Source organism: Myxine glutinosa, chromosome 11, assembly GCF_964187855.1.
Source record: "Myxine glutinosa chromosome 11, kmMyxGlut1.1, whole genome shotgun sequence".
NCBI classification, from domain to species: Eukaryota; Metazoa; Chordata; class Myxini; order Myxiniformes; family Myxinidae; genus Myxine; species Myxine glutinosa.
The window spans coordinates 12971091-12997324 of NC_136271.1; the positions used below are offsets into that span (position 1 = coordinate 12971091).

Below are 26234 nucleotides of genomic sequence, written 5' to 3' on the forward strand. Positions count from 1 at the left end.
CTTCCCGCGCCCGCCGCTGCCGTTGCTGTTGTTGTTGTTGTTGTTGCTGAACCGTGAGGAAGAGCTGCGGGGAGGTATCGGGAGGTCCTAAACTTCCTAACGGTGCCATACAATCACATTCTGGTGCAACGAAGGGTCAGAATTAATGGAAACGAGTCCTTAACTGACATAGACTAAGAATAACTAGCAAGATGTCCTATAGTTGTCTTACATGAGATGCGGTGAACCTGGGCACGACATTTAATGGGGGAAATAGGGGGAGGTCGGGTCTACAGAGTGTTGTTTACAGAAAATGGGACTAGGGAATGGGGGATTGGGGATAGTTGGGAAGTATTGAGGAAATAGGGGAATATTTACAAGCGGATATGGATGGATGCAAATCCCATATCCGCAACAATATATATGTATGTATATATATATATATATATATATACATATACATACAGTACCACCGAGTATACATATACTTGTGTATTCACACATTTCCTTATTTATTATCTGTTTGTTTGTTGAAAATTTGTGTTTTTGTTGTTGAAAAATTGTGCACATTTCTGACTATTTGTGGATATAATCTCCTCTCAATAACTTTGTGAACACCCCATCATGCATTTCGGAAAATGCAAAACTTTCTCATCATATGATTCTGCTGCTTCTTGTGGAAGTTCATCAGCAGTGTTTAACTCTCAATAACAAGAAAGATGAAGATAAGAAGGGGAAGGCTTTGGAGTATTATAAATTAGTCACAGGAGGTTCCATCACATTGGAGTCATGGAACCATATTTGAGGTCAAATCAACAATGTTCATCACATCGGTTGACATTCGAAAAGCAAATATTTGCCATTAGTTTTGATTTTCTCACTTGTAAACTCCTCCTCCTTTATTAAAGGATCAATCTTGTTTAAGTGCCTTACATAATACATGACGACAACTTTGTCAGGTGCTGAAGCTGAATGATAAATAATTAATGAAATCTCAGCTTGTAATAGTTTTGTGGCAATCAACCAATGGAGTTGGGTGAGGGAAGATACTTCCCTGTAGTTGTACTTACTCCTGCATCAATTCTATGTATACTGAATATTTTTTCCATTCGGAATGACCCACTACATATCGTCAACCATTTGGTGCAGACGTTCCGTATACTGAACTTGCAGCCAGCACCTAAGAGATGATGTGTAATGGGGGTGGTATTATGGGAGTGTATTTTGTCCATACCTTACACTCCTCTTCTCTTCTCTGAGCATCTGACATGAACCCTTCCACATATGCAGGACAAGACAGGCCGTACCGCCCTGATGCACGCATGCTTGCATAGTGCTGGCACTGAGGTGGTGCAGCAGTTGCTCAAACATGGGGCAGATCCAAGCCTAGAAGACCACTCGGGCCGCTCAGCACTGCGATATGCAGTGGAAGCAGATGAGCGTGACATCTTGCAGGTACCGAATGTCATCACTATTCGACGATATTGTCCTGCAATGCATGTTGGTTTTGTGATTATTATAGTTTTTGTTGTTGTAATATAGCCCTGGACAGCTGTTCTCTGGAACAAGTCCGTGGCATGGAGACAGTTGATCGATCTCCCATGAGCGACCCAGAGATCCCCCACATCCTGGATGGTGTACCCCGGCCTTCACAAAGTCAGGGACATGACAGAATTAGAGAGAGAAGAGAGAAGAGAGAAGAGGGAGTCACAAGAGGGAAAGATCTGGTCCATGGGGATGTGTTTATTGCTGACCGTGACCACGCTGCCCTGACAAATCAGGGGAGCAGGAAATAATGGGGAAGATTTGGCCCCTGACAACAGACAGGGGTGAAAACTCAAGGTGGTGGAGGTACATAGATATATCGTCCTTCAAACACTCATTCACAAAAACAATTTCTGATTACTGTCTGTAGGTTGCCATCAATTTAACAACAGTCATTGATTACCTGGGCATCTTTCTTCCTGATTTCCCAGCAAATAGTTTCCAATCTGACTACCTGGTTAGAAACACCGACCCCAGCCACAGCATTCATCCAAGGAGCACGTCTTACTTATTTGTGGTACTCACTCCCTCACTATTCATATCGACATAGTCACGTGAAAAAGTAAGTACACCCCATGTAAAGTTTTGACTTTTTCAACATATTTCAACATACAGCTATTTGATCTTCATTTCAACAATATTGATAGATAAAGGTGATATAATATAACAAATATCATGAAACATTTACATTTTGTAGTCCATTGTATAATTTAAATAAACATAAATGCAAATTTCGCATGTGGAAAAAGTAAGTACACCCCGACATTTATCACTACTTCAAATACCTAAAATTAGAATCAGGTGCACCAGCTCAGGTGAAAATGATTAGAACATCGTTAGAGAGGATCTTGGAGGAACCTGTCTTATTTAAACCTCAGACATTTAGTTTGGTTTGCTCTTTGTTGTTGAAGTGTGCGGCGTCACCATGGCGAGATCAAAAGAGCTCTCTGATGCCTTCAGAAAGAAGGTTATAGATGCCTACGAGTCTGGGAAGGGATTTGAAAAGATCTCCAAACAATTTGAAATCAATCATTCGACTGTCCGGAAGATCATCTACAAGTGGACAAGATTCCAAAAAACTGCCAACTTGTTCAGGCCAGGCCACCCCAGCAGGTTCAGCCCGAGAGCAGACCGCAAGATGCTGAAAGAAGTCTCAAAGAACCCCAGAATTTCATCACGGGACCTACAGATAGCTCTTGCCACTGTTGATGTCAAAGTGCACGAGTCTACCATTATAAAGTGGCTGCACAAATTTGATCTACATGGGAGGTGTGTCAGGAGGAAACCCTTGCTGTCCAGAAAGAACATCAGGGCAAGACTAAAGTTTGCCAATGAACACCTAGGCAAAGACCAGCACTTCTGGAACAATGTGCTCTGGACAGATGAGTCAAAGGTAGAGCTATTTGGCCACAGTACCAGAAGACATGTTTGGCGAAAACCAAACACAGCATTTGACCACAAGAACCTGATACCAACTGTAAAGCATGGTGGTGGAAATATTATGGTTTGGGGCAGCTTTGCTGCATCAGGGCCTGGGCAGCTCACCATCATAGAATCCACATTTAAATCTTCATTGTACCAGAGGGTGCTCGAGGATAATGTGAGGCCATCTGTCGGAAAGTTGAAGCTCAACCGAAGGTGGACCTTGCAACATGACAATGACCCTAAACATACCAGCAAATCCACCAAGGAATGGCTGAAAAGAAAGAAATGGAGGGTTCTGGAATAGCCCAATCAAAGCCCGGATCTAAATCCCATCGAGATGTTGTGGGGGTATTTGAAACGAGCTGTGCATGCAAGAAACCCCTCAAACATGGCACAGCTGAAAGAATTCTGCATGGAGAACTGGGCAAAAATTTCTCTCAGTCGATGTCAGAGACTGGTAGACAGTTATAAGAAACGACTACGTGAGGTTGTTTCTGCCAAAGGGGGCAATACCACCTATTAGAGCCAAGGGTGTACTTACTTTTTCCACATGCGAAATTTGCATTTATGTTTATTTAAATTATACAATGGACTGCAAAATGTAAATGTTTCATGATATTTGTTATATTGTATCACCTTTATCTGTCAATATTGTTGAATTTCACGAGCCTCGATTATTATGTATACAAAAAAAAAAAAAAAAAAAAAAAAAAAAAAAATGAAGATCAAATATCTGTATGTTGAAATATGTTGAAAAAGTCAAAAGTTTACATGTGGTGTACTTACTTTTTCACGTGACTGTACATCCCTGCTTGGCCTCACAACTGTTATGAGAAAATAGTTTTGATCTTACCAGACGAATTCTTACCAGGCAAATTTCAAGAACAGTCTAGTTGTTCAAAAACCAAAAAACACCCACACCTGGCTCACTCTTTAAAAGACGGTCTCCCGTTAAGCACTCAAAATACCTGTCACGCACTCACTCGAGTGCTTGCCACACTGTGCCCATTTATATATCTTCAGCTGAGAAATGCAGCCGCAATCAATTATTTCAAGATCCGCTAATTTCTTGGCAAGACCACTCGACAGAACTAAATCTATTTTGGATTGTTCAAGGTCAAGTTATACAGTCACGTGAAAAAGTAAGTACACCCCATGTAAAGTTTTGACTTTTTCAACATATTTCAACATACAGCTATTTCATCTTCATTTCAACAATATTGATAGATAAAGGTGATACAACAAATATCATGAAACATTTACATTTTGCAGTCCATTGTATCATTTAAATAAACATAAATGCAAATTTCGCATGTGGAAAAAGTAAGTACACCCTATGAAATGTTTTTTAAAAAATCGTTTTAACATATGTGGACATATCAATATTTGATCTTCATTTAAACAGTATCTATAGATAACGGTGATCTAATTTAATGACAAAAATGAAAAATTGACTTTGCAATAATTTATTCAACAAAAAATTGTTGCACAATTGCATGCACAGCTCGTTTCAAATCCCCCCACAACATCTGGATGGGATTTAGATCCGGGCTTTGATTTGGCCATTCCAGAACCCTCCATTTCTTTCTTTACAGCCATTCCTTGGTGGATTTACTGGAATGTTTCGGGTCATTGTCATGTTGCAAGGTCCACCTCTGGTTGAGCTTCAACTTTCCGACAGATGGCCTCACATTATCCTCAAGCACCCTCTGGTACAATGAATAATTCATAGTGGATTCTATGATGGTGAGCTGCCCAGGCCCTGATGCAGCAAAGCTGCCCCAAACCATAATATTTCCACCACATGCTTTACAGTTGGAATCAGGTTCTTGTGGTCAAATGTTGTCTTTGGTTTTCGCCAAACATGTCTTCTGGTACTGTGGCCAAATAGCTCTACCTTTGACTCATCTGTCCAAAGCACATTGTTCCAGAAGTTCTGGTCTTTGCCGAGGTGTTCATGGGCAAACTTTAGTCTTGCCCTGATGTTCTTTCTGGACAGCGAAGGTTTCCTCCTGGCACACCTCCCATGTAGATCAAATTTGTGCAGCCTCTTTCTCAAGGTAGACTCGTGCACTTGACATCAACAGTGGCAAGAGCTACCTGTAGGTCCCGTGATGACATTCTGGGGTTCTTCGAGACTTCTTTCAGCATCTTGCGGTCTGCTCTCAGGCTGAACTTGCTGGGGCGGCCTGGCCTGAACAAGTTGGTAGTTGTTTGGAATCTTCTCCCCTTGATGATGATCTTCTGGACAGTCGAATGATCGATTTCAACTTGTTTGGAGATCTTTTTAAATCCCTTGCCAGACTCGTAGGCATCGAAACCTTCTTTCTGAAGGCCTCACAGAGCTCTTTTGATCTAGGCATGGTGACGACGCACACTTCAACAACAAAGAGCAAACCAAACTAAATGTCTGAGGTTAAATAAGACAGGTTCCTCCAAGATCCTCTCGAACGATGTTCTAATCATTTGCACCTGAGCTGGTGCACCTGATTCTAATTTTAGGCATTTGAAGTAGTGATAAATGTAGGGGTGTACTTACTTTTTCCACATGCGAAATTTGCATTTATGTTTATTTAAATTATACAATGGGCGACAAAATGTAAATGTTCATGATATTTGTTATGTTATATCACCTTTATCGATCAATATTGCTGAAATGAAGATCAAATAGCTGTATGTTGAAATATGTTGAAAAAGTCAAAACTTTGCATGGGGTGTTCTTACTTTTTCACGTGACTGTACATATATAGTGAGTGTGTGTGAGTGAGTGGGTGAATGTGTGTGTTTTTGCATGAATTAATTTTTGCATGAGTGTGTGTGAGTGAGTGGGTGAGTGTGTGTGTTTTTGTATGTTGAGTGGTGTATGTTGTAAGGGTAGGTGGTTGGTTGGTTGGTGGTGTGTGTGTGTGTGTGTGTGTGTGTGTGTGTGTGTGTGTGTGTGTGTGTGTGTGTGTGTGTGTGTGTGTGTGTGTGTGTGTGTGTGTGTGAATGATCTGGTGTGTTTTGTTGGTGAGTGGTGAAGGGTATAAAGGTGGGTGTTTGAGTGTTCCACCATGTTTGTTTGGTGCTGTGGATTCTGGATGCGGAGGTGTTGTTGTTGTAGTCTGCGTTCGCACTGGCTGGGGGTGGGGGTGTGTACGCATCCAGGTGTAGTTGCTGCATGTGGATGTGTATGTGCCCCTGCTGGCCCACCTTAGCTGACCGTATCGAGGTTGAAGGGCCGAAACGGGATGATGCTGAGGACCTCGACTGAGGACCCGGTCAGTGCGGCACACTTGTGACCAGGTGTGTTTTGAACTTATATATACATATATATATATATATACATATATATACATACATATATGTACATATATATATATATATATATATATATATATATATATATATATATATATATATATATATATATTGTTACGGACACGGCTTAAGATGTTATGATGGGCCGAGCGGAATGGCCGCCGTGTTCGCACAGTTTACCCGATTACCCCCAACTCACCCGATTCCACTCGAACGTTGGCCAAATCGCGCTACGCTAAATCAATGAAGGAAAGGACACAACGACTGGGATAAATGAAACGACGCAAGGGGTACAGTTCTCAAGACCTCCGGAGGAGGATATAATTAGTGGGGGAGAAAAGGGGTAGATTACAAGGCAATGAGGTAAAGACACAGAAGAGATAGGCACTTAGACACAACCTTATCTCTCCCAGACAGACCACAGACAAACGGAACAAGACTGACTTACACAGGGATTGATGGCAGGGAAGGACAGGCAGTCGATAGCACAAGGTGCACCTTGGCTCAGGGGCAGAATCAAACACGGTCCGGTCCAGAGATGCGGGGAGGTATTGCAGCGCTCGGAGGTGGCGTCCTTCTCTCTCCAAGCTGAGGGCGCATCTGACGTCACCTCCCTCTTCCTGCGCATGCTCAGCGGGGAGTGACACGCCCTCGGCTCGTTGGCTCCGCCCCAGATGGGATCGGTCCTCCGCTTCTATTGGGTGCGGGGGTTACCGGGCTCCGCCCCTGACGAGGAGCTGACAGCGAGCCCCTACTTGGTAACCCCGTCGAGCACATGTCCGATGGCGGCTCGTTGGAAAGGCTTGGTGCCCTCCCAACACCCCCCACCAACCAAGCCGGAGTGAGGACGCGCACTCCCCGCGCCGCCGCCGTTGTTGTTGCTGTTGTTGTTGTTGTTGTTGCTGAACCGTGAGGAAGAGCTGCGGGAAGGTATTGGGAGGTCCTAAACTTCCTAACGGTGCCATACAATCACATTCTGGTGCAACGAAGAGTCAGAATTAATGGAAACGAGTCCTTAACTGACATAGACTAAGAATAACTAGCAAGATGTCCTATAGTTGTCTACGTGAGATGCGGTGGACCTGGATGCGACATTTAATGGGGGAAATAGGGGAAGGTCGGGTCTACAGAGTGTTGTTTACAGAAAATGGGACTAGGGAATGGGGGATTGGGGATAGTTGGGAAGTATTGAGGAAATAGGGGAATATTTGCAAGCGGATATGGATGGATGCCAATCTCATATCCGCAACAATATATATATATATACAGTATATATATATATATATATATATATATATATATATATATATATATATATATATATACATATATATATATATATATATATATATATATATATATATATATATATACAGACTTGGCATTTAATATGGAATCTTTTTTTTTTTCTTGACTTGGGTTTACTTTCTCAAGTCAGTATATCAATCTAGTGAGTTTCTTTTACACTTTCGTGATTTATTTGTTAAAAGAACCATGTCACTGATTGTCTGTCGCAGCAAGAAGTCAACAACAGGATTATATCACTGGTGGCGTGGCAAAATGTACAGACAGGTGCATTTGATGATTGGCTTCACAATCGGGTATACAAGGGTTGTTGCGTTCTGTATTAGTGGAAAACAACTGCTGCACGTCTCCAAAAGTTATTGCCGCTTCCTCTGGAGATGGTCCGTCAACTCGACAATGCTGTTTGTCATGGAGTGGTGGCTTTACGAAATTACGGCATGAAACAGCGTGCTATTTCTCGGCAGTATGGCATCACTCAAGGTCAGGTGTCAAAGATCCTGAAACGAAATGCCCAGAGGGGTGTCCCTACTCCAATACCGAGGCCAGGACGTCCCCACAGAACCACAAGGAGGGATGATCGCCAGCTGCACCGGTTAGTCCGCAATGGCCGTACCAAGTCAGCTAATCGGCTTCGAGCTGAGTGGCAGCAACTGACAAATGTGCCTGTATCCAGAAGGCTAGTCAACCAACGACTGGTTCAAGCAGTCTATCGTGCCAGGCGTCCCCTGAGAAAGCCACGCCTGACCAGACAACACCACCAGCACCGATTGCAGTGGGCCAGAGAGCACCGTCAATGGCAGCCAGGACACTGGAATCACGTGATCTTCAGTGACGAGTCCAGATTTCTGGTCTATCGTCAAGATGGTCGCGTCCGAGTGTGCAGACAAGTCCATGAAGCCTACAACAAAGATTGTATAGTGCCAAGAGTCCAAGCTGGAGGTGGTGGGGTGACCGTTTGGGCTGCTTTTCATGCAGGGGGCAAAACTGACCTGGTTGCTCTGAATGGAAACCTGAACCAGTTCAAGCACAGGGCCATTCTGGAAGAAACATTGCTTCCATTTGCTCATGCAGCCTTTCGAGGAAACTTTGTCTTCCAAGATGACAATGCACGGCCTCATCGTGCTCGCATGATCCAACACTTTCTTGCTGACCGTGGTGTAGAGCATATGGAGTGGCCTGCCATGTCCCCGGATATGATTCCGATAGAGAACTTGTGGGCAGAATTAACGCGTCAAATCGACCACTTGGACCAGCAGCCGACCTCAGTGCATGAACTGCAGCAGGCTATTGTCACTGCATGGCAAGCAATTCCTGTCCAAACCTTGGCAAATCTCGTGAACAGCATGCCTCAACGTGTACGTGCTCTCCTGAATGCTCGTGGGGGTTACACGAAGTACTGAACTGTAATTTTACTGTCCGTAATCCCAGTCGTAATTTTACTTTTGCTTTTGTTAAAAAAAATTTGGCTAATGTGCAAAATAAAGAGATACTTCTGGAAAACGTACAGAAGTTTAACACAGTACTGTCCATGAATTGAGTTCGATATCAGTTTACATCACTTTCAAGGATCAATTTATTTGTTTTGAAATGTCAAATGTGGTTTTTGTTTCTTTTAAAGGTCACATTAACAAAATCTAGAATAATTTCAACATAATTCCAATGAACTTTTGGTTCTAAGACATCTTGAAACGTAAGTTCACCCCCACAAAAAAAAGATTCCATATTAAATGCCAAGTCTATATATTTATATATATATATATATATATATATATATATATATATATATCAGTATCTGTATGGTATATATATCATAATGACTGATATGAAAACCAAACAGTTCAATCTTGGTTTCATCAGACCATAGAATCCTGTTTCTCAGTCTGAGAGACCTTCAGGTGCTTTTTTGCAAACTCCAAGCGGGTTTTCATTTGTCTTTCACTGAGGAGAGGCTTCCGTCTGGCCACTCTGCCATAAAGCCCAGATCGGTGGAGTGTTGCAGTGATGGTTGTCCTTCTGGAAGTTTCTCCCATCTCCACACAGGATCTCTGGAGCTCAGCCAGAGTGACCATCGGGTTCTTGGTCACCTCACTTACCAAGGCCCTTCTCCCCCGATTGCTCAGTTTGGCCGGGCGGCCAGCTCTAGGAAGAGTCCTGGTTGTTCCAAACTTCTTCCACTTAAGAATTATGGAGGCCACTGTGCTCGTGGGAACCTTCAATGCAGCAGAAATTTTTTATCGGCTTCCCCATATCTGTGCCTCGACACAATCCTGTCTGAGCTCTGCAGGCAGTTCCTTCGACCTCATGGCTTGGTTTTTGCTCTGATATGCATTGTCAGCTGTGAGACCTTATATAGACAGGTGTGTGCCTTTCCAAATCATGTCCAATCAATTTGAATTTACCACCGGTGGACTCCAATCAAGGTGTAGAAACATCTCAAAGATGATCAAGAGAAATGAGAGGCACCTGAGCTAAATTTCAAGTGTCATAGCAAAGGGTATGAATACTTATGTCAAAGTGATATTTCAGTTTTTTCTTTTTAATAAATTTGCAAAACTTTCTAAAATCCTGTTTTTTCTTTGTCATTATGGGGTATTGAGTGTAGATTGATGAGGGAAAAAATGAATTTAAACGATTTCAGCATAAGGCTGCAATATAACAAAATGTGAAAAAAGAGAAGGGGTCTGTATACATTCTGAATGCACTGTATATGTGTGTATATATATATATATATATATTGTTACAGACGCGGTGGTGGATGTTGGTTCACCGAGCGGTTTGGTATGACCGCGCCTGCACGTTTACCCGATTATGCTCGAACGTTGCCGAGTCGCGCTACGCTAAATCAATTGAGGAAAAGGACACAACGGCTGGGTTAAAATGACACGACACCAAGGGTTCAGTTCTCAAGACCTCCGGAGGAGGTTATATTAGGGCGGAAGGTTAGATTACAGGAATGAGAGGGACAGCATAGAAAGACAGGCACTTAGACACACTTATCTTATTCCCTGACAGACGACAGATAAACAGGACAAAACTGACTCACACGGGGATTGATGGCAAGGAAAGGCAGAATCGATGGCTCCAGGTGCACCTGGGCTCAGGGCAGGATCGACCCGGTCCGGTCTAGAGATGCGGGGAGGTCGCAGCGCTCGGATGTGGTGATTGTCTTCTCAAGCTGGGGGCGCATCTGACGTCACATCCGGTAAGTCGCCGCGTATATCCGGCGGGGAGTGACACGCCCTCGGCTCGTTAGCTCCGCCCCAGATGGAATCGGCCCGTTGCTTCTCATTGGGTGCGTGCGGGGGGGGTTACCGGCTCCGCCCTTGACGAGGGGCCGATAGGCAGCCCCTTCTTGGTAACCCCGTCGGCGCACATGGGTAATGGCGGCTAACCGAGCCGGAGTGAGGACGCACACTCCCCGCACGCCGCGCCGCGCCCCTCTGTTGTTGTAGTTGTTGTTGTAGTTGTAGTTGTTGTTGTTGTTGTTGTTTGGGGAAGAAGATGGGAGGAGGTATGGGAAGGTCCTAAACTCACTACTGGTGCCATATAATCACATTCTGGTGCAACGAAGAGTCAGAATTAATGGAAACGAGTCCTTAACTGACATAGACTAAGAATAACTAGCAAGATGTCCGAAAGTTGTCTACGTGAGATGCGGTGGACCTGGGCACGACATTTAATGGGGGAAAAAGGGGAAGGTCGGTTCTACAGAGTGTTATTTACAGGCAATGGGACTAGGGAATGGGGGATTGGGGATAGTTGGGGAGTATTGGGGAAATAGGGGAATATTTACAAGCGGATATGGAGGCCAAAATGCCATATCCGCAACAATATATATATTGTTGCGGATCTACCACCGGCCTTCTCCCCTCCTTACCAAGGGGGGATTAGTCCCCTTGTCTTTGACTGACCAGGCGCGACTCGAGGCCTATGACGTCCTTTCCGGACAGCGCTAAATAGGGTTGTAGGACCAGATTCGCTATTACCTAAGTACTAGCGCTGTCCTTAAATGAGGAGATAAGCCTCGCACGAATCGCATGTGTTTGTGGATACGCCGAGCGGTAGCGAACACGTGATCCGAGCCGTTAGCAATTACGAGACCCCGATCCGAGCGGTTCTCATTCGTGCCACGCTTACCCAATGGAGAAATCACAGAAGCGGTCGAATTGGGAAGAAAAGGAATAACAAGATTTATTCACACTATTTACAATGCTTCAGCAGAAGAGGACACAGTGCAGCCTTTATAACAGTCTTAACTTAATCCCAAGACAAACGGGCCCGTCTCACACACAGACACTCACACGGGGATTGCAGACGATGGTCAGCACATCCAGGGATGGCGTCCGGGCAGCTCTCTCCGGTCCCCAGCTCGTACCGCGAAGATGGATCCCGTAGCAGGCAGCAGGAGCTCTCTGCATGTCGGTGGCGCACACGGGATAATACGGGGCGAACGGTAGGGTCTGGGCTCTGGCGTGGGCTCTGGCTCTGGTTAATACTGGCGGCTATTGCCGCGTTCACTCGCGTGGCTGCGTACGTAATAGGCGAATAGCCTCGAAGCGTTAACACAATGCAGTGCTTGCAATGCGCTCCTTTCAATTCCTTCTCTCTCGTGCAAGTCCTCACTGCAGTCCTCCAACAAAGCGCAATTCCTTCAAGTCCTTTCGCCACTGTCGTGTGCACACGAGCCCTCCAAGTTCCTCTTAGTTCTTCTCTCGCACGTAAGTCTTTTTATTATGGCTTTGTGCGATCGCTTTTATAGGTACGCCCTGCGAACCTTCTAGCACTTGCCCGACGCGCCTTACCACACCCTATCACGCCATGCCCTTAGAGCCCTGATTGGCTGGTGGCCCTTACCGTCATCGGCTCTGACGCGCTGCCTTGACGTCGCCCCACCTCGACCCCGCACGCCTCCCTCTTCTTAGCCCTACCTCGTGTTACTCGACTAGTTTCGAGTGAACAAAGGGCAGCGAATGCTGCTGGCAGCCAAAGCGTAACAAACTGCTGTGGGTAGCCCAAAGCGTAACAAAATGAGGGATCAGCCAATTAGGGCATGGGATCGATTTTGCCCATAGATGGAATTTGGAGGGTGCACAAAAATGAGAGGACCTAAACTCATGGCTTTACACAACGCAGATATTACGAGGGAAATGGCCTGTACTCACACATACTATGACAACTAATACTCTAAGTGGGCCGACGTGGTGCTTGTGGACTAAGTATGGGGGGCAAACCTTTAGCCTTTAATGATGTCATGTACAAATCTCAAAACCGTAGCACTGCCCCCCTCCTTCGCCAGGCTCGTCCCCGAGCGGAACTCACACAGGTGAGAACGACCGGTTTTGAGCAAGGTTCAGGACCACTCTTTAAATTCCATGTGACACTTAGATGTGGTTTCCCTCTACATTTAACCTAACACCCTGTATGCGACAGTTTTACAACACTAAATATGTCCCACCTCCTGCGTTGTGTACTAACTAACAGACTCACACCCACAGCTAACCGAATTGCGGAAAGAATTCATTCTCAAACTACACATAAAGCCGGTGGGGAGCATGTTATTTACAAGACTAAACTAATTATTTACATCTCTATAACCCAGGACCTGTTCTTTTGTGGGAAGAAATTTTGGACAGAAGAAAACACAATGCAATGCACTAATACACCAAAAAAAAACGCACGAAAATGCACAATCACATTTCATAATAAATGTTGGCTTTTGCTGCTTGGCTGCTGCTTGGCTGCTGCTTCTTGCGTCTTCCTGCTTCGTCTTCGGTGTGCCATACTAAAACTTGAAGTCTTCTTTCCTGACACACCAAAGTATAAAATGCACAAACCTTGTCCGTTTTTATTTGCAGGGCCAAATCATAGGTGGTCCGTCTGCATGACATTGACGCCACTTAGAACCAGTGGTCCGCAGGTGCAAGGTAACGTTTGCAGCAAATGTTTGCTCAGCAAAGGTGCCAGGCCACAGAACGTGTGGTCCATTCGGTGTATTGGTGCAGCAACAGGTAGCAGGAGTACCGCACAAGTGTAGCAACATGCCGCAGCACAGTTCATGGTTCCTGCACACTCCCCTCAACAAAAAAAATAGGTCCATGGGTGGGGAGGAAAGACAAAGCAGAGTTAGCGGAGGAAAAGGGCGCAAGGGTACACATCAATACAAGGCGATGCAACATGAGGGGCGCGGGAGAGCGAGCAGAGAAAGCCCGTCCCTAACCGTCCGTACCCCCCCCCCCCCCCCCCCATATCAGCCAACACTACCCTTGCCCTTCCCTGTATTTACACTTGACAAATTCGTCACTACGTCTTGTCTCCCATATCCCCCTCTACGCCAAATTCGTCATCCAATCCCTCCCAAGAAGGAAGAGATGGAATAATCACAATGTCACATTCACGTCATGATGCGTCTTTACCACCCAAATCGTTCACAAAACCTGGTGTGGAGTTCCGTCTCCCTTGGTGAGTGGATGTGGATGGTGCAAAGAGATTTCTCATCCTAACTATACTCTAATAACATTAACTCCTTTAAACTACCCGGGGTCATGCCCTGCCAATTGGCATCTTTAAACTATGTGGTTCTAAAAACCAATTCCGATTGACCCACCCTGTGGTGCCCTCCAAATTTGGGTCTCACTCCCCAATTTTTCTTACTGTGCCTTTGCACAATTTCGGGGCTGGGTCGTGTGGCTCCACTAGCAGGTCTAACTACCTGCGCACCTCCACCACTGAAGTCGCCACCCGAGCTTACCTTGCTCCTTGCGACTACCCTTAACCGGGGAAGGCCCCTCCTGGCTCTCTCACCCCTCTGATGCCCTCTCTGGCATTGGGCTACCCGGGTCCTTCTCCTGGATCCCCGGGCCCCACTGAACACTACTCTGACTCTAACTGGCTCCCAGAGCCTACCTGCGGCCTCACCTGGCTGACAAACTACCAGTGGCAGAGTGCCCCAATAACCATACGCACCAACAAAGCCCACATGCCCAGCCATTCACTGACTCATGCACCCATCCAAGCAGTTCTTTGCCACTACATGCACCACAGGTGTCAATATCCAAACAATTTACCTAAGCCCTCTACCTAACTTTAAACTACCCTCCCCGGGTACTCGTGAAGGGGTCCATCTTCCCCCAACCACTCCTTCGCACCATGCACTCCACACCACTCATTCCACACCATTTATTCTACACACCTGTTCTCCACTTGCCCCCCATGCAAGTCAATTCACTCAACACCATTCTATTTGTCCTCAATACACCACTTATACACTTTTACACACACACACAGCATCATCTAACTAACTACTTCCCTCTAAAACTCATGCTTTCCCGTCTTCCCTTACACTAAGCACTTCCCTCGTCATTAACATCCATCTAATCTGACTACGTCCCCTCTAACCGTACCAAAGTCACGACTTAAATCTCGTCCCTATTGTCATTTCTAAATCCCTAACAATATCCTAGCCCGCGCTCGGCTAGTTTACACTGCCACCCCATAATCTAAAGCTCATGTGCCCCAAGTTGAATGGTAAACTGCCATTCGCCAACACGATGGCTGTCTGTCCACTACTCTTGAGCCTCTCGGTGCAGCAATACATTTTCGTCACAGCTCGGCTTTGAAAAGCTGAGCAATGCATGCGGGTGGTTGGTCTCCTGTTGGTTGGGTCCGTCCGGCATTTTCGATTCAGGGGAGGAGGCATACTTGGGCCAAGGTTCCAGGCGCCATCCCTACGCGGAGCCTTTCGGTCTCCGGCACGATGGCCCAACCTCCCCCGGTCGGAGCACCGCGCCCGCCAGGGGGCGAAGCTCCGACCCCTCCTTCCTCCCCTCTAACCGTGCCGTTTGCCTATTTTGCCACGGCACGGCACCGACCATACAGGGCGGGGCCCGGCACGAATCGTGCACGCCGCCGCGGCAACGATCCCCGCCGGTCCCCGCAGCACACAAAGCACCCCGCGCACTGAGGACTCGCGTCGGCTATCCGTCACCCTAAACGCTGCCCCAGTCTGCGTCGATGCCCGAGTCGCATTCTCACACCAAGGCGCTCCAGCGCCTCCCATACACTCCCTGCATTTGGTTGTCGCATGCTCTCGTGCATTCCCTTCTCTTGCACACTCAGGTGCACACCACTCAGACACACTCACGCCATTCGCACACTCCCTTATCACACACCCTCATGCACATCCTGGTGCACTCATACCACTCACACACTCCGTTACACACTTGGCCATCACACACACTCTTTTGTTACATCCTCGGTAACTACCACGGGTGTGTACTCTCGGGGTACACACCCACTCAGCACACACTTACCCATGGGTTTGCACTCTCTGGTTGCACACCCAATCACGCGCTCTGGTGTGCACTTCCGCACACTCTCCTCAGCCATCGCACACTCTGTGTCGCACTCTTCACACATACACTCCGTTGTGCATTCACTCTCACTCCCGGTTTCACACTTGCGCGTGTGCGAACGGCACCGAAGTGCGCCATTCACTCTCGTACACCTCCCCACGGACCTTCCACGAGCGCCCGTGTGACGTTGCGATCCCAAGCGCGTGAATTTTTTTTTCGCACCAAACATTTTCACGCCATACACGCTCCTACTCACCTTTGGGATTCTCTTCTCTGCCAACTGCACCTGCAAACTTTCATTTGGGTTAGGCAGCATGACATCACGGTGCGAACACGGACTTTGCACATATTCCATTTCCATCTCCGATTTAATTTCTGCTTCTTTCGTCTCTTCGTCCACAATTTTCACTATAATTTTTCCATTTTCATTTTCCTCGACGACCGCCGGTGCTAATAAAATTTTCTCTTCTAATTCGGCGGCCGTCGGCTTTTCCATACCCCGTGCCGTGATTTCTACCCCGGTCAACTTGGCTGTGCTCTGCTCAAACTCGCTTTCCACGTGTTTCTCACGTCGCGCTACCCCGTCGTGTACCTTTGCGACTTTCCCGCTCGACCTGCGCCCTATGTCTTTCCCGATCTTTTTTATATGGCCACCTATTTCGTTTTCAAATTTATTTAACCCGTCTTTCATTTTCCACGCACCTGATGCCAGGTGTTGGGCTAGCGGCTAGGGTGCCAGCTTAGGATGCCTAGGATCCTGGGTTCGAATCCCGGTCGATCGCTGAATTAACGCCAGGGGGGTTGACTCAGCCTGTCATCCTTCCGAGGTCGGCTAATTGAGTACCAGTTCACTGGTAATTCCCTGCTTGTCGTAAAAGGCGACAAAAAGGGTTGGCGGCAGGAAGGGCATCCGGCCGTAAAAACATTGCTTCAAAAAGGGGACCAAAAAACAACAACAACCACGGTCCCCGAAAAAAGGCCAATCCCCGCTTTGCGGGGGAAAATGGCCTCTAAAGGTGTTTTTTTTTTTTTTTTTCATTTCCCGGGTGGTTTTGTCCCCCAATTCTTTCAATTGACCCCCATTTCTTTCATTTGATCGCCCAATCGCTCTCCCATTCGGCTCAATTCCCATTTCGACTCTGTCATGCATGCCCTGATTTGTGCCATAAAGACTTGCATGTCCATAACCCCCACTTGCGAGGCGAGTGCGGCCCTCGCCGCCATGTGCGAGGCGCCGCCATTTTCTACTCCTGCTACCTCTGCTATCACACCCTCATCAATTGCCTCTTCCATTCCTTCCAATTCTTCCCGGGGGTCCTGGGTTATTAACTCTTCTCCCTCTACCTCATCAGTTGCCCCCACCAGCATCCGACCATCTTGGTTATCCATGGCACGAATTAAATTTGGCTTTTAATAATTAAATTTTGGCCGCTCGTAATTTTGAGTGTGTTAAGCGCACTTCGGGTCCAATCCCACTCCCCGACAACAATTGTTGCGGCCAATATGCAAAATTGGTGTCCAAAATTTTGTCTAAAATTTTTTAGTCCCAGTGTCCAAATCCCCACTCCTGACTACCAATTGTTGCGGATCTCTACGCTGGCCTTCTCCCCTTACCAAGGGGGGATTAGTCCCCTTGTCTTTGACTGACCAGGCACGGCCCGAGGGCTATGACGTCCTTTCCGGACAGCGCTAAATAAGGTTATAGGACCAGATTCGCTATTACCTAAGTACTACCGCTGTCTGGAAACGAGGAGATAAGCCTTGCACGAATCACGTGTGTTGGTGGATACGCCGAGCGGTAGCGAACACGTGATCCGAGCCGTTAGCAATTACTAGACCCCGATCCGAGCGGTTCTTATTCATGCCACACTTACCCAATGGAGAAATCACAGAAGCGGTCGAATATGGAAGAAAAGGAATAGCAAGATTTATTCACACTATTTACAATGGTTCAGCAGAAGAGGACACAGTGCAGCCTTTATAACAGTCTTAAATTACTCCCAAGACAAACGGGCCAGTCTCACACACAGACACTCACACGGGGATTGCAGACGAAGGTCAGCTCGTCCAGGGATGGCGTCCCGGCAGCTCTCTCCGGTCCCCAGCTCGTACCGCGAAGATGGATCCCGTAGCAGGCAGCAGGAGCTCTCCGCGTGTCGGTGGCACACCCGGGATAATACGGGGCGAATGGTAGGGTCTGGGCTCTGGCGGTTAATACTGGCGGCTATTTCCGCGTTCACTCGCGTGGCTGCGTACGTAATAGGCAAATAGCCTCGAAGCGCTAACACAATGCAGTGCTTGCAACGGGCTCCTTTCAATTCCTTCTCTCTCGTGCAAGTCCTCACTGCAGTCCTCCGACAAAGCGCAATTCCTTCAAGTCCTTTCGCCACTGTCGTGTGCATGCGAGTCCTCCAAGTTCCTCTTAGTTCTTCTCCCGCACGTAAGTCTTTTTTTTAGGGCTTTGTGCGATCGCTTTTATAGGTACGCCCCGCGAACCTTCTAGCACTTGCCAGACGCGCCTTACCACACCCTATCACGCCATGCCCTTGGAGCCCTGGTTGGCTGGTGGCCCTTACCGTCATCGGCTCTGATGCGCTGCCTTGACGTCGCCCCACCTCAACCCCGCGCTCCTCCCTCTTCTTAAGCCTACCTCGTGTTACTCGACTAGTTTCGAGCGAACAAAGGGCAGCGAATGCTGCTGGCAGCCAAAGCGTAACAAACTGCTGCGGGTAGCCCAAAGCATAACAAAATGAAGGATCAGCCAATTGGGGCATGGGATCGATTATGCCCATAGATGGAATTTGGAGGGTGGCGCAAAAATGAGAGAACCTAAACTCATGGCTTTACACAACGCAGATATTACTATGGAAATGGCCTATACTCACACATACTATGACATAACTAATACTCTAAGTGGGCATACGTGTTGCTTGTGGACTAACTATGGGGGGCAAACCTTTAGCCTTTAATGATGTCATCTATCTATAATTCCAGTAATCTCTGTCTGTACGTCTGTACGTCTGTACGTTTGTTTGTCTGTGACCGCTGTTTCTCGACAACCACGGGTCCGATATACTTTTAACTTGCCAGGTATATTGCTGGGGACCCGAGGATGTGCCTTTTCAAGGTTTCATATTAATCGGACAATTACTTACCGAGCTATGTCCAAAAAACGATTCAACCAATCAGAGAGCAGCGAACGATCGCGTGTGCCGAACGTGGCGGGCACACTCTGCCTCGGATGGCACATTTGAGAGCGTATTCATTTATTTCACGTTTGCAAACTATGTTGGCGTTAAACTATGTTTTACAACTAATAAAAACGAATTTGCGATTCATTCGCTTTCCTGCGCGTTTGTGCACGCGATGGCGATTTCTTTACCAAACTCCGGAAGCCGTTCGCTTTGGACCAAACCATTGCATGTAAATAGAGGGGGGGGATTGTCACCACTCGCAAGCCGTTCGCTTTGGACCAAACCATTTCATGTAAATAGAGGGGGGGGATATAATTTTAGATATAGATATAGTACGGGCATGCCCTAGTATGTACAAATCTCAAAACCATAGCCCGATATATATTTATACAAGCTGAAAGCACCCGGCGTTACCCGGGTTATTTTTGAATGAATTTACTACTATTATTCATCTTTTACTTGCGGCGGTAGAAGATTGACTACTATAATTCAGCTCAGCTTTTAATTGCGAAATGGGCCCAGCCCGGCCGAAGCGGCCTCAACCGGCCTCACCACCTGACCTAAAACCTTCCCGGGGCCCATCCCGAAATTTTTTGTATTGGAGGTTTCCTCCTATTTGTCACCGTTCAGGAGATTAGCTTGCACAGACAAACAAACAAAAACTTTCCTTTATAATAGAGAGAGAAAAGAAGAGAGAAGAGAAGATATATATATATGACTCCATGGTAAGATCTCCAACCTTTAATTGAACAAACAATGACTCAACGTTTCGATTAACAACATGTGACAAAGCCACACGCCTCCGTTCATCTTCCTCAAGAGTGATAAAATCATCTGAATATATATATATATATATATATATATATATATACAGACTTGGCATTTAATATGGAATTTTTTTTTTTTCTTGACTTGGGTTTACTTTCTTAACTCAGTATATCAATCTGGTGAGTTTCTTTCACACTTTGGTGATTTATTTGTTAAAAGAACCATGTCAATGATTGTCTGTCGCAGCAAGAAGTCAACAACAGGATTATATCACGGGTGGCGTGGCAAAATGTATGGACAGGTGCATTTGATGATTGGCTTCACAGTCGGGTATAGAAGGGTTGTTGCTTTCTGTATCAGTGGAAAACAACTGCTGCACGTCTCCAAAAGTTATTGCCGTTTCCTCTGGAGATGGTCCGTCAACTCGACAATGCTGTTTGTCATGGAGTGGTGGCTTTACGAAATTACGGCATGAAACAGCGTGCTATTGCTCGGCAGTACGGCATCACTCAAGGTCAGGTGTCAAAGATCCTGAAACGAAATGCTCAGAGGGGTGTCCCTACACCAATACCGAGGCCAGGACGTCCCTGCAGAACCACAAGGAGGGATGATCGCCAGCTGCACCGGATAGTCCGCAATGGCCGTACCAACTACCAAGTCAGCTAATCGGCTTAGGGCTGAGGGCTGAGTGGCAGCAACTGACAAATGTGCCTGTATCCAGAAAGCTTGTCAACCAACGACTGGTTCAAGCAGGCTATCGTGCCAGGCGTCCCCTGAGAAAGCCACGCCTGACCAGACAACACCGCCAGCGCCGATTGCAGTGGGCCAGAGAGCACTCTCAATGGCAGCCAGCACACTGGAATCACGTGATCTTCAGTGACGAGTCTAGATTTCTGGTTATCGTCAATATGGCCGCGTCCGAGTGCGCAGACAAGTGCATGAAGCCTACAACAAAGATTGTATAGTGCCATGAGTCCAAGCTGGAAGTGGTGGGGTGACCGTTTGGGCTGCTTTTCATGCAGGGGGCAAAACTGACCTGGTTGTTCTGAATGGAAACCTGAACCAGTTCAAGTACAGGGCCATTCTGGAAGAAACATTGCTTCCATTTGCTCTTGCAGCCTTTCGAGGAAACTTTGTCTTCCAAGATGACAATGCACGGCCTCATCGTGCTCGCATGATCCAACACTTTCTTGCTGACCATGGTGTAGAGCATATGGAGTGGCCTGCCATGTCCCCGGATATGAATCCGAGAGAAAACTTGTGGGCAGAATTAACGCGTCAAATCGACCACTTGGACCAGCAGCCGACCTCTATGCGTGAATTGCAGCAGGCTATTTATTGTCACTGCATGGCAAGCGATTCCTATCCAAACCTTGGCAAATCTCGTGAACAGCATGCCTCAACGTGTACGTGCTCTCCTGAATGCTCGTGGGGGTTACACGAAGGACTGAACTGTAATTTTACTGTCCGTAATCCCAGTCGTAATTTAACTTTTGTTTTTGTTAAAAAAAAAAAATTGGCTAATGTGCAAAATAAAGAGATACTTCTGGAAAACGTACAGAAGTTTAACACAGTACTGTCCATGAATTGAGTTCGATATCAGTTTACATCACTTTCAAGGATCAATTTATTTGTTTCGAAATGTCAAATGTGGTTTTTGTTTCTTTTAAAGGTCACATTAACAAAATCAAGAATAATTTCAACATAATTCCAATGAACTTTTGGTTCTAAGACATCTTGAAAAGTAAGTTCACCCCCACAAAAAAAAATTCCATATTAAATACCAATGCTGTGTGTGTGTGTGTGTGTATATATATATATATATATATATATATATATATAAATATATATATATATATATATATATATATATATATTGGTTTCTCTGAGTTATTTTAGATAAATATTTACTGCCAAATAGACATTAAGAGTCACACAAAAAAAATCCTTCTTGTGTTGTGTCCTTAGGCATTCCATAACAGTTTGCTTCCACTTTACTTACCTTTGCTGCAGGTACTCCTCGATGCATGTCGAGCATGTGGCAAAGAAGTTATCATCATCACAACAGAGCGAGCGCCAGATCATGCATCCAAGCAACCTTTAGGTATCCCATCACCTCCAACTGAAAGTACTGGTGAAGATGAACAGGCCCCATGTGCTTCTCTGTCTGACATTAACCTCGGGGCCTCATGTCAAGAACTGTTCAACTTCACCAACAACCCTCCTGTCAACCCTTGCCCCCCACTTCACCCCGCTGCTAGAAGAGGCCCACTGCGTCATGGAGGGTTCTTGCCTCAACTAAAGCGTCTGCGCTCTGAACCCTGGGGGCTCATTGCTCCATCAGTTGCTTCTGCTAACAGTGGTATTCCTCCACTGGTACCAAGCATCCCTGTCAATGAAGAAACTTCAAAAACATTTCCCTCTGAGGGTCAGCTTCCTACTCACGGTAATGAAGTTGGATCATCAACTCGGGTAAGATCTGCAAGATCACTTATATGGCAAGAAAGCATGAATACGGGCAACTCAGGATTGCTGTACACACCAACACCATTATTAGGGTACCCCGGAGTCCCCGCAGCAGCAGGTGTGAGTCGTTCAGCCCCCGTTTCACGTAAAGGCTCCTTCGAACCGAGCTCACCGAGACATGAAGCAGAGAGGAAATACACGGACGAACCAAGCGAAGAATGTAGTAGTGGAACAATGTCACCTTCAGCTTCATTCAGGTAAGAGTTTGTGAACCTACTGCTGTTGTCTTTCTTTTCATAGCACATTCAGGTTGTGCTAAGAATGTAGTGATGATGTTCCAAACTACCTATTCACCAACTGCACTTTTCTCTTTTTATATTTTGAAATTTTTGAAATGTTTTTTTTTAAATTAAATGAAATAAAGCTTATGGAAGAGTGAGGTCAAAGGGGTGCAGCGGGGCAAGAGGCAGGAAATGGATGAACAGAAAACGAGGATGAAGAGGAAACGCAGCAACAAACTGGAACGAGAGTGTTCATAGAACACTTAATAGTTGTATTACAGTCTCGAGAAAAAGGACATGGGAAGGATCTTTTCAACTCTTGCTTTTCGGTTCCGAACACTGTCTATTTTGTCTGAATCTCGATATTCAATCTCCCTGCCCAAGTCCGACTAAACTGGAGATTTGTGGAAGTGCCAAAAAGGTGATGTCCTCAAACATGTAATTCAACTGAAATAAAATAAAGATTTTAAAGGCTGTAGAAATTTTTTTGGGAAGTTTACCGCCATTGATGCACCGTTTTTTACACCAACTTCTTTAACATGTTAAGTTAGGTTTTCGTGCCTGTTGTTTGTATCCATTATGATATCCCTAAAAACAACCAGTTTCCTGTTTGTAATGATTTTCAATTAAATTGTATGACTGCCAGACAGATAGACAGACTAAAAAACAAGACCGAAAGTCAACAGCGGCGTAGCCAGGCTTGTTTGATACTTTAGTTGAAGAGGATAGTATGACCTAGGTGGAGATACCGGTTAGCAAACAAGAAAGAGCAATCAGAGATTGCAGACCCTCGCCAGGATGTGTTTTCAGTGGTTTTTAAGGCTTTTGCGTTAAAACAAATATGGCGGCCAAACCACGTAAACGGTGACGTCATTATATATATTTTTTCTCCACAAATTTATCCCTAAATTATGCTCAAGAAATTTCATCTTGATCGGATGAAGTTTTGTACTTGTCGAATTATGACGTCATAATGGAGGGACCTATGATATTATCATTAACATATGTTAATCCACATGGAGAATTCTTTACAATGAGCCATGTCTCAGGTTTTTCTATGCAGTGCTTTCGGAGATAGAGGTGCAAATGTTTTCGTTTTTTCCAAGATGGCGGCTGAAAAACGTGACTGATGACGTCATCATTTTTTTTTCTCCACCAATTTATCCCTAGATGATGCTCAAGAAATTTCATCTTGATCGGATGAAGTTTTGTACTTGTTGAATTATGACGTCATAATGGAGGGACCGATGACATCATCAACATATTGTTGCGTTCCAGGTGAACATGCCTGGGGACGAATAGCTGATCGAGCTGAAACTCCGAGGCGTTCAGTCAAATATGGTGGACCTTCTTTGTATGCGCGAGGAGTAGTGGAGAGTGACGAGGTTTACCTGCATGGCGTAGGCGGCACAGGTGGTTTTCCGAATCACCGACAGATAAACCGGACAGGGCGAGGAATTAAAATGCAACAATACCGGGTTTAATGAAAGAAATGCCGATAACAAAATAATTCACAGTAAAACTAAAATCCTAAATGGAGCGCCCCCACACATACTCGTAAAACAACACAAGGGGATATAAAAGAACAAAAGTAAAAATGTGTTCATGTGGTGCGTTTGCTCAGTACTCAGCTTTGATCGGCCCTTGAACCCCATTGGTCCTTGAACGGGTCCCTGGTCCGTGCGCGGGAAAACACACGCCTTGGCGCCAAGTTTGTTCACCCGCCAACCACCGAACGTGAAGCAGGCAGGGCCTCGTTTCGTCATCGTCCCACGCTCCACAAAGCACGCGGTCTCTCCAAGCTCACACGGTATGGCACACAGCACCAACAAACCAGGGAAAGGATCCGCCTGCTCGCACCAATTGCCCAGCCAGAGACCTAAGAGCATGAACTGTGAGTGCTTTTCATCAGCTCGGGACACCAAGAGGGGAAGAAGAATTTTTGCGACTGTTCGCTACGAGATTCCCAGCGCAAGAGCGTATAAAACCGTGACTGTTCACTTTCAAATCCCGAACCAAGAGAGAGAAAATGCCAAGATACCATTCTTTTGTTCCCCGGGCTCTTAGGTCATCCGATGACACGCGCGTGCTCCAATCCAAGAGTCCATCTCATCGTTCTATGGCTGTCCTGACCAATCATTCTTCGTGGGGTGGCCTGATGGCCACTTACTGGCCTTTGTGATGATCTGGTCGGTGGTATCATTGGTGGTGCTCAATGTCCTGTTTCTGGGTACTTTTATTTGGTGTTATTAGTACATGCCGATTGATTGGCGGGTAGTGTTTGTGTAGTGCAAGTCATAAGGAACAGAGGAGAAATCACAGAGGCAATTTACATACAGGATATTTACTCTTAACCCCTACCTAACTAACTTAACCCCACCCCTCGCCATGGGGACAAAGATACGACCTTACACGACATCCGGCCTGACTTATGTACAACAAGGTGGCTACATGACATATGGAGCACACTACCCTATACAATCCTACCTGGCCCTAAGGTAATTCATTGCCTACCGCCTTATAAAAAACCACCACCTTTCAAGGCCATTTTTCCCCGCAGAACAGGGGTTGGCCTTTTTCGGGCACCGTGGTCCCCTTTTTGAAGCAATGTTTTATGGCCTGATGCCCTTCCTGCCGCCAACCCTGTTAGTCGCCTCTTGTGACACACAGGGAATTTCCAGTTAACTGGTACTCAATTTGCCGACCTCAGAAGGATGACAGGCTGAGTCAACCCCCCTGGTGTTAATTCAGCGATTACCACCTCATAAATGTAAAATATTTTATTCCCCATGGAGAGTCTTTTCAATGAGGCATGTCGCAAGTTTTTCTGTGCAGCGCTTTCGGAGATATCGAGGTGCAAAGTTTTTCGGTTTTTCCAAGATGGCGGCCATACCACGTGACCTATGACGTCATGATTATAATTTAAAAATTATACAGGTGGAGTTGCACCTATGGTGAAAATTTCCTGTTAATCGGACCAACGGTTGCAGAGAAAGTCATATTTATTATGTGCGGACAAACAAACAGACAGACAAATGGACTCAAATGCAATACCCTCTCCTCAGGTGAGGGTAATAATGTAAGTATGTCATCATTTTGAAGTACTCTAAGTCTCTAAGCTGTTTGTTACCATGGAAATGAAGAGATTGCATTGAGACACTGGTTTATTCTACATGTTTTGAATCAACAATGAACCAACCATACACCACTTCAATCCAGTAACCTTGCAATCATGACAAACGGCTTACAGTGATACAATTATATTTACTATATTACTATTATTAACGTTGTTATTATTATTACGAAAACAATACTACTGTATTAAGAAACCTGGGCGAATTTGTCCAAAGCTGCCTGAAGGTTAGGCATGAACTATGGTGGCATGAAGCCTAAGGCCTATATGTACTGTGTCGTTCGAAGACCCTAACGCTGATGCTTTTGATATTTCATGGTCATTTTAACAATCGGTTTGTTTGTGTTTCACACTGAATGAAAAACGTAAAGGTAGAGCATGGTGATTGTGATATATAACTGGTTCGACGATATGTTCGGCCTGAACGGCATAGGAATCAAAATTGGGGTGTGTGAAGTCATCCGTCGTACCGCCGTCATGCATCACA

General features: G+C 45.8%; 1 protein-coding gene across 1 annotated transcript in view; it reads left to right on the top strand.

Annotated features, from left to right (window-relative positions):
* LOC137436080 (ankyrin repeat domain-containing protein 34C-like) overlaps positions 1-26234 on the top strand; it is an 80658-nt gene that overhangs the window by 41033 nt on the left and 13391 nt on the right. Inside the window, 2 exon segments of the mRNA XM_068129795.2 lie at positions 1270-1434; positions 21881-22590. Of these exon segments, the coding sequence (XP_067985896.2) occupies positions 1270-1434; positions 21881-22590 (875 nt within the window).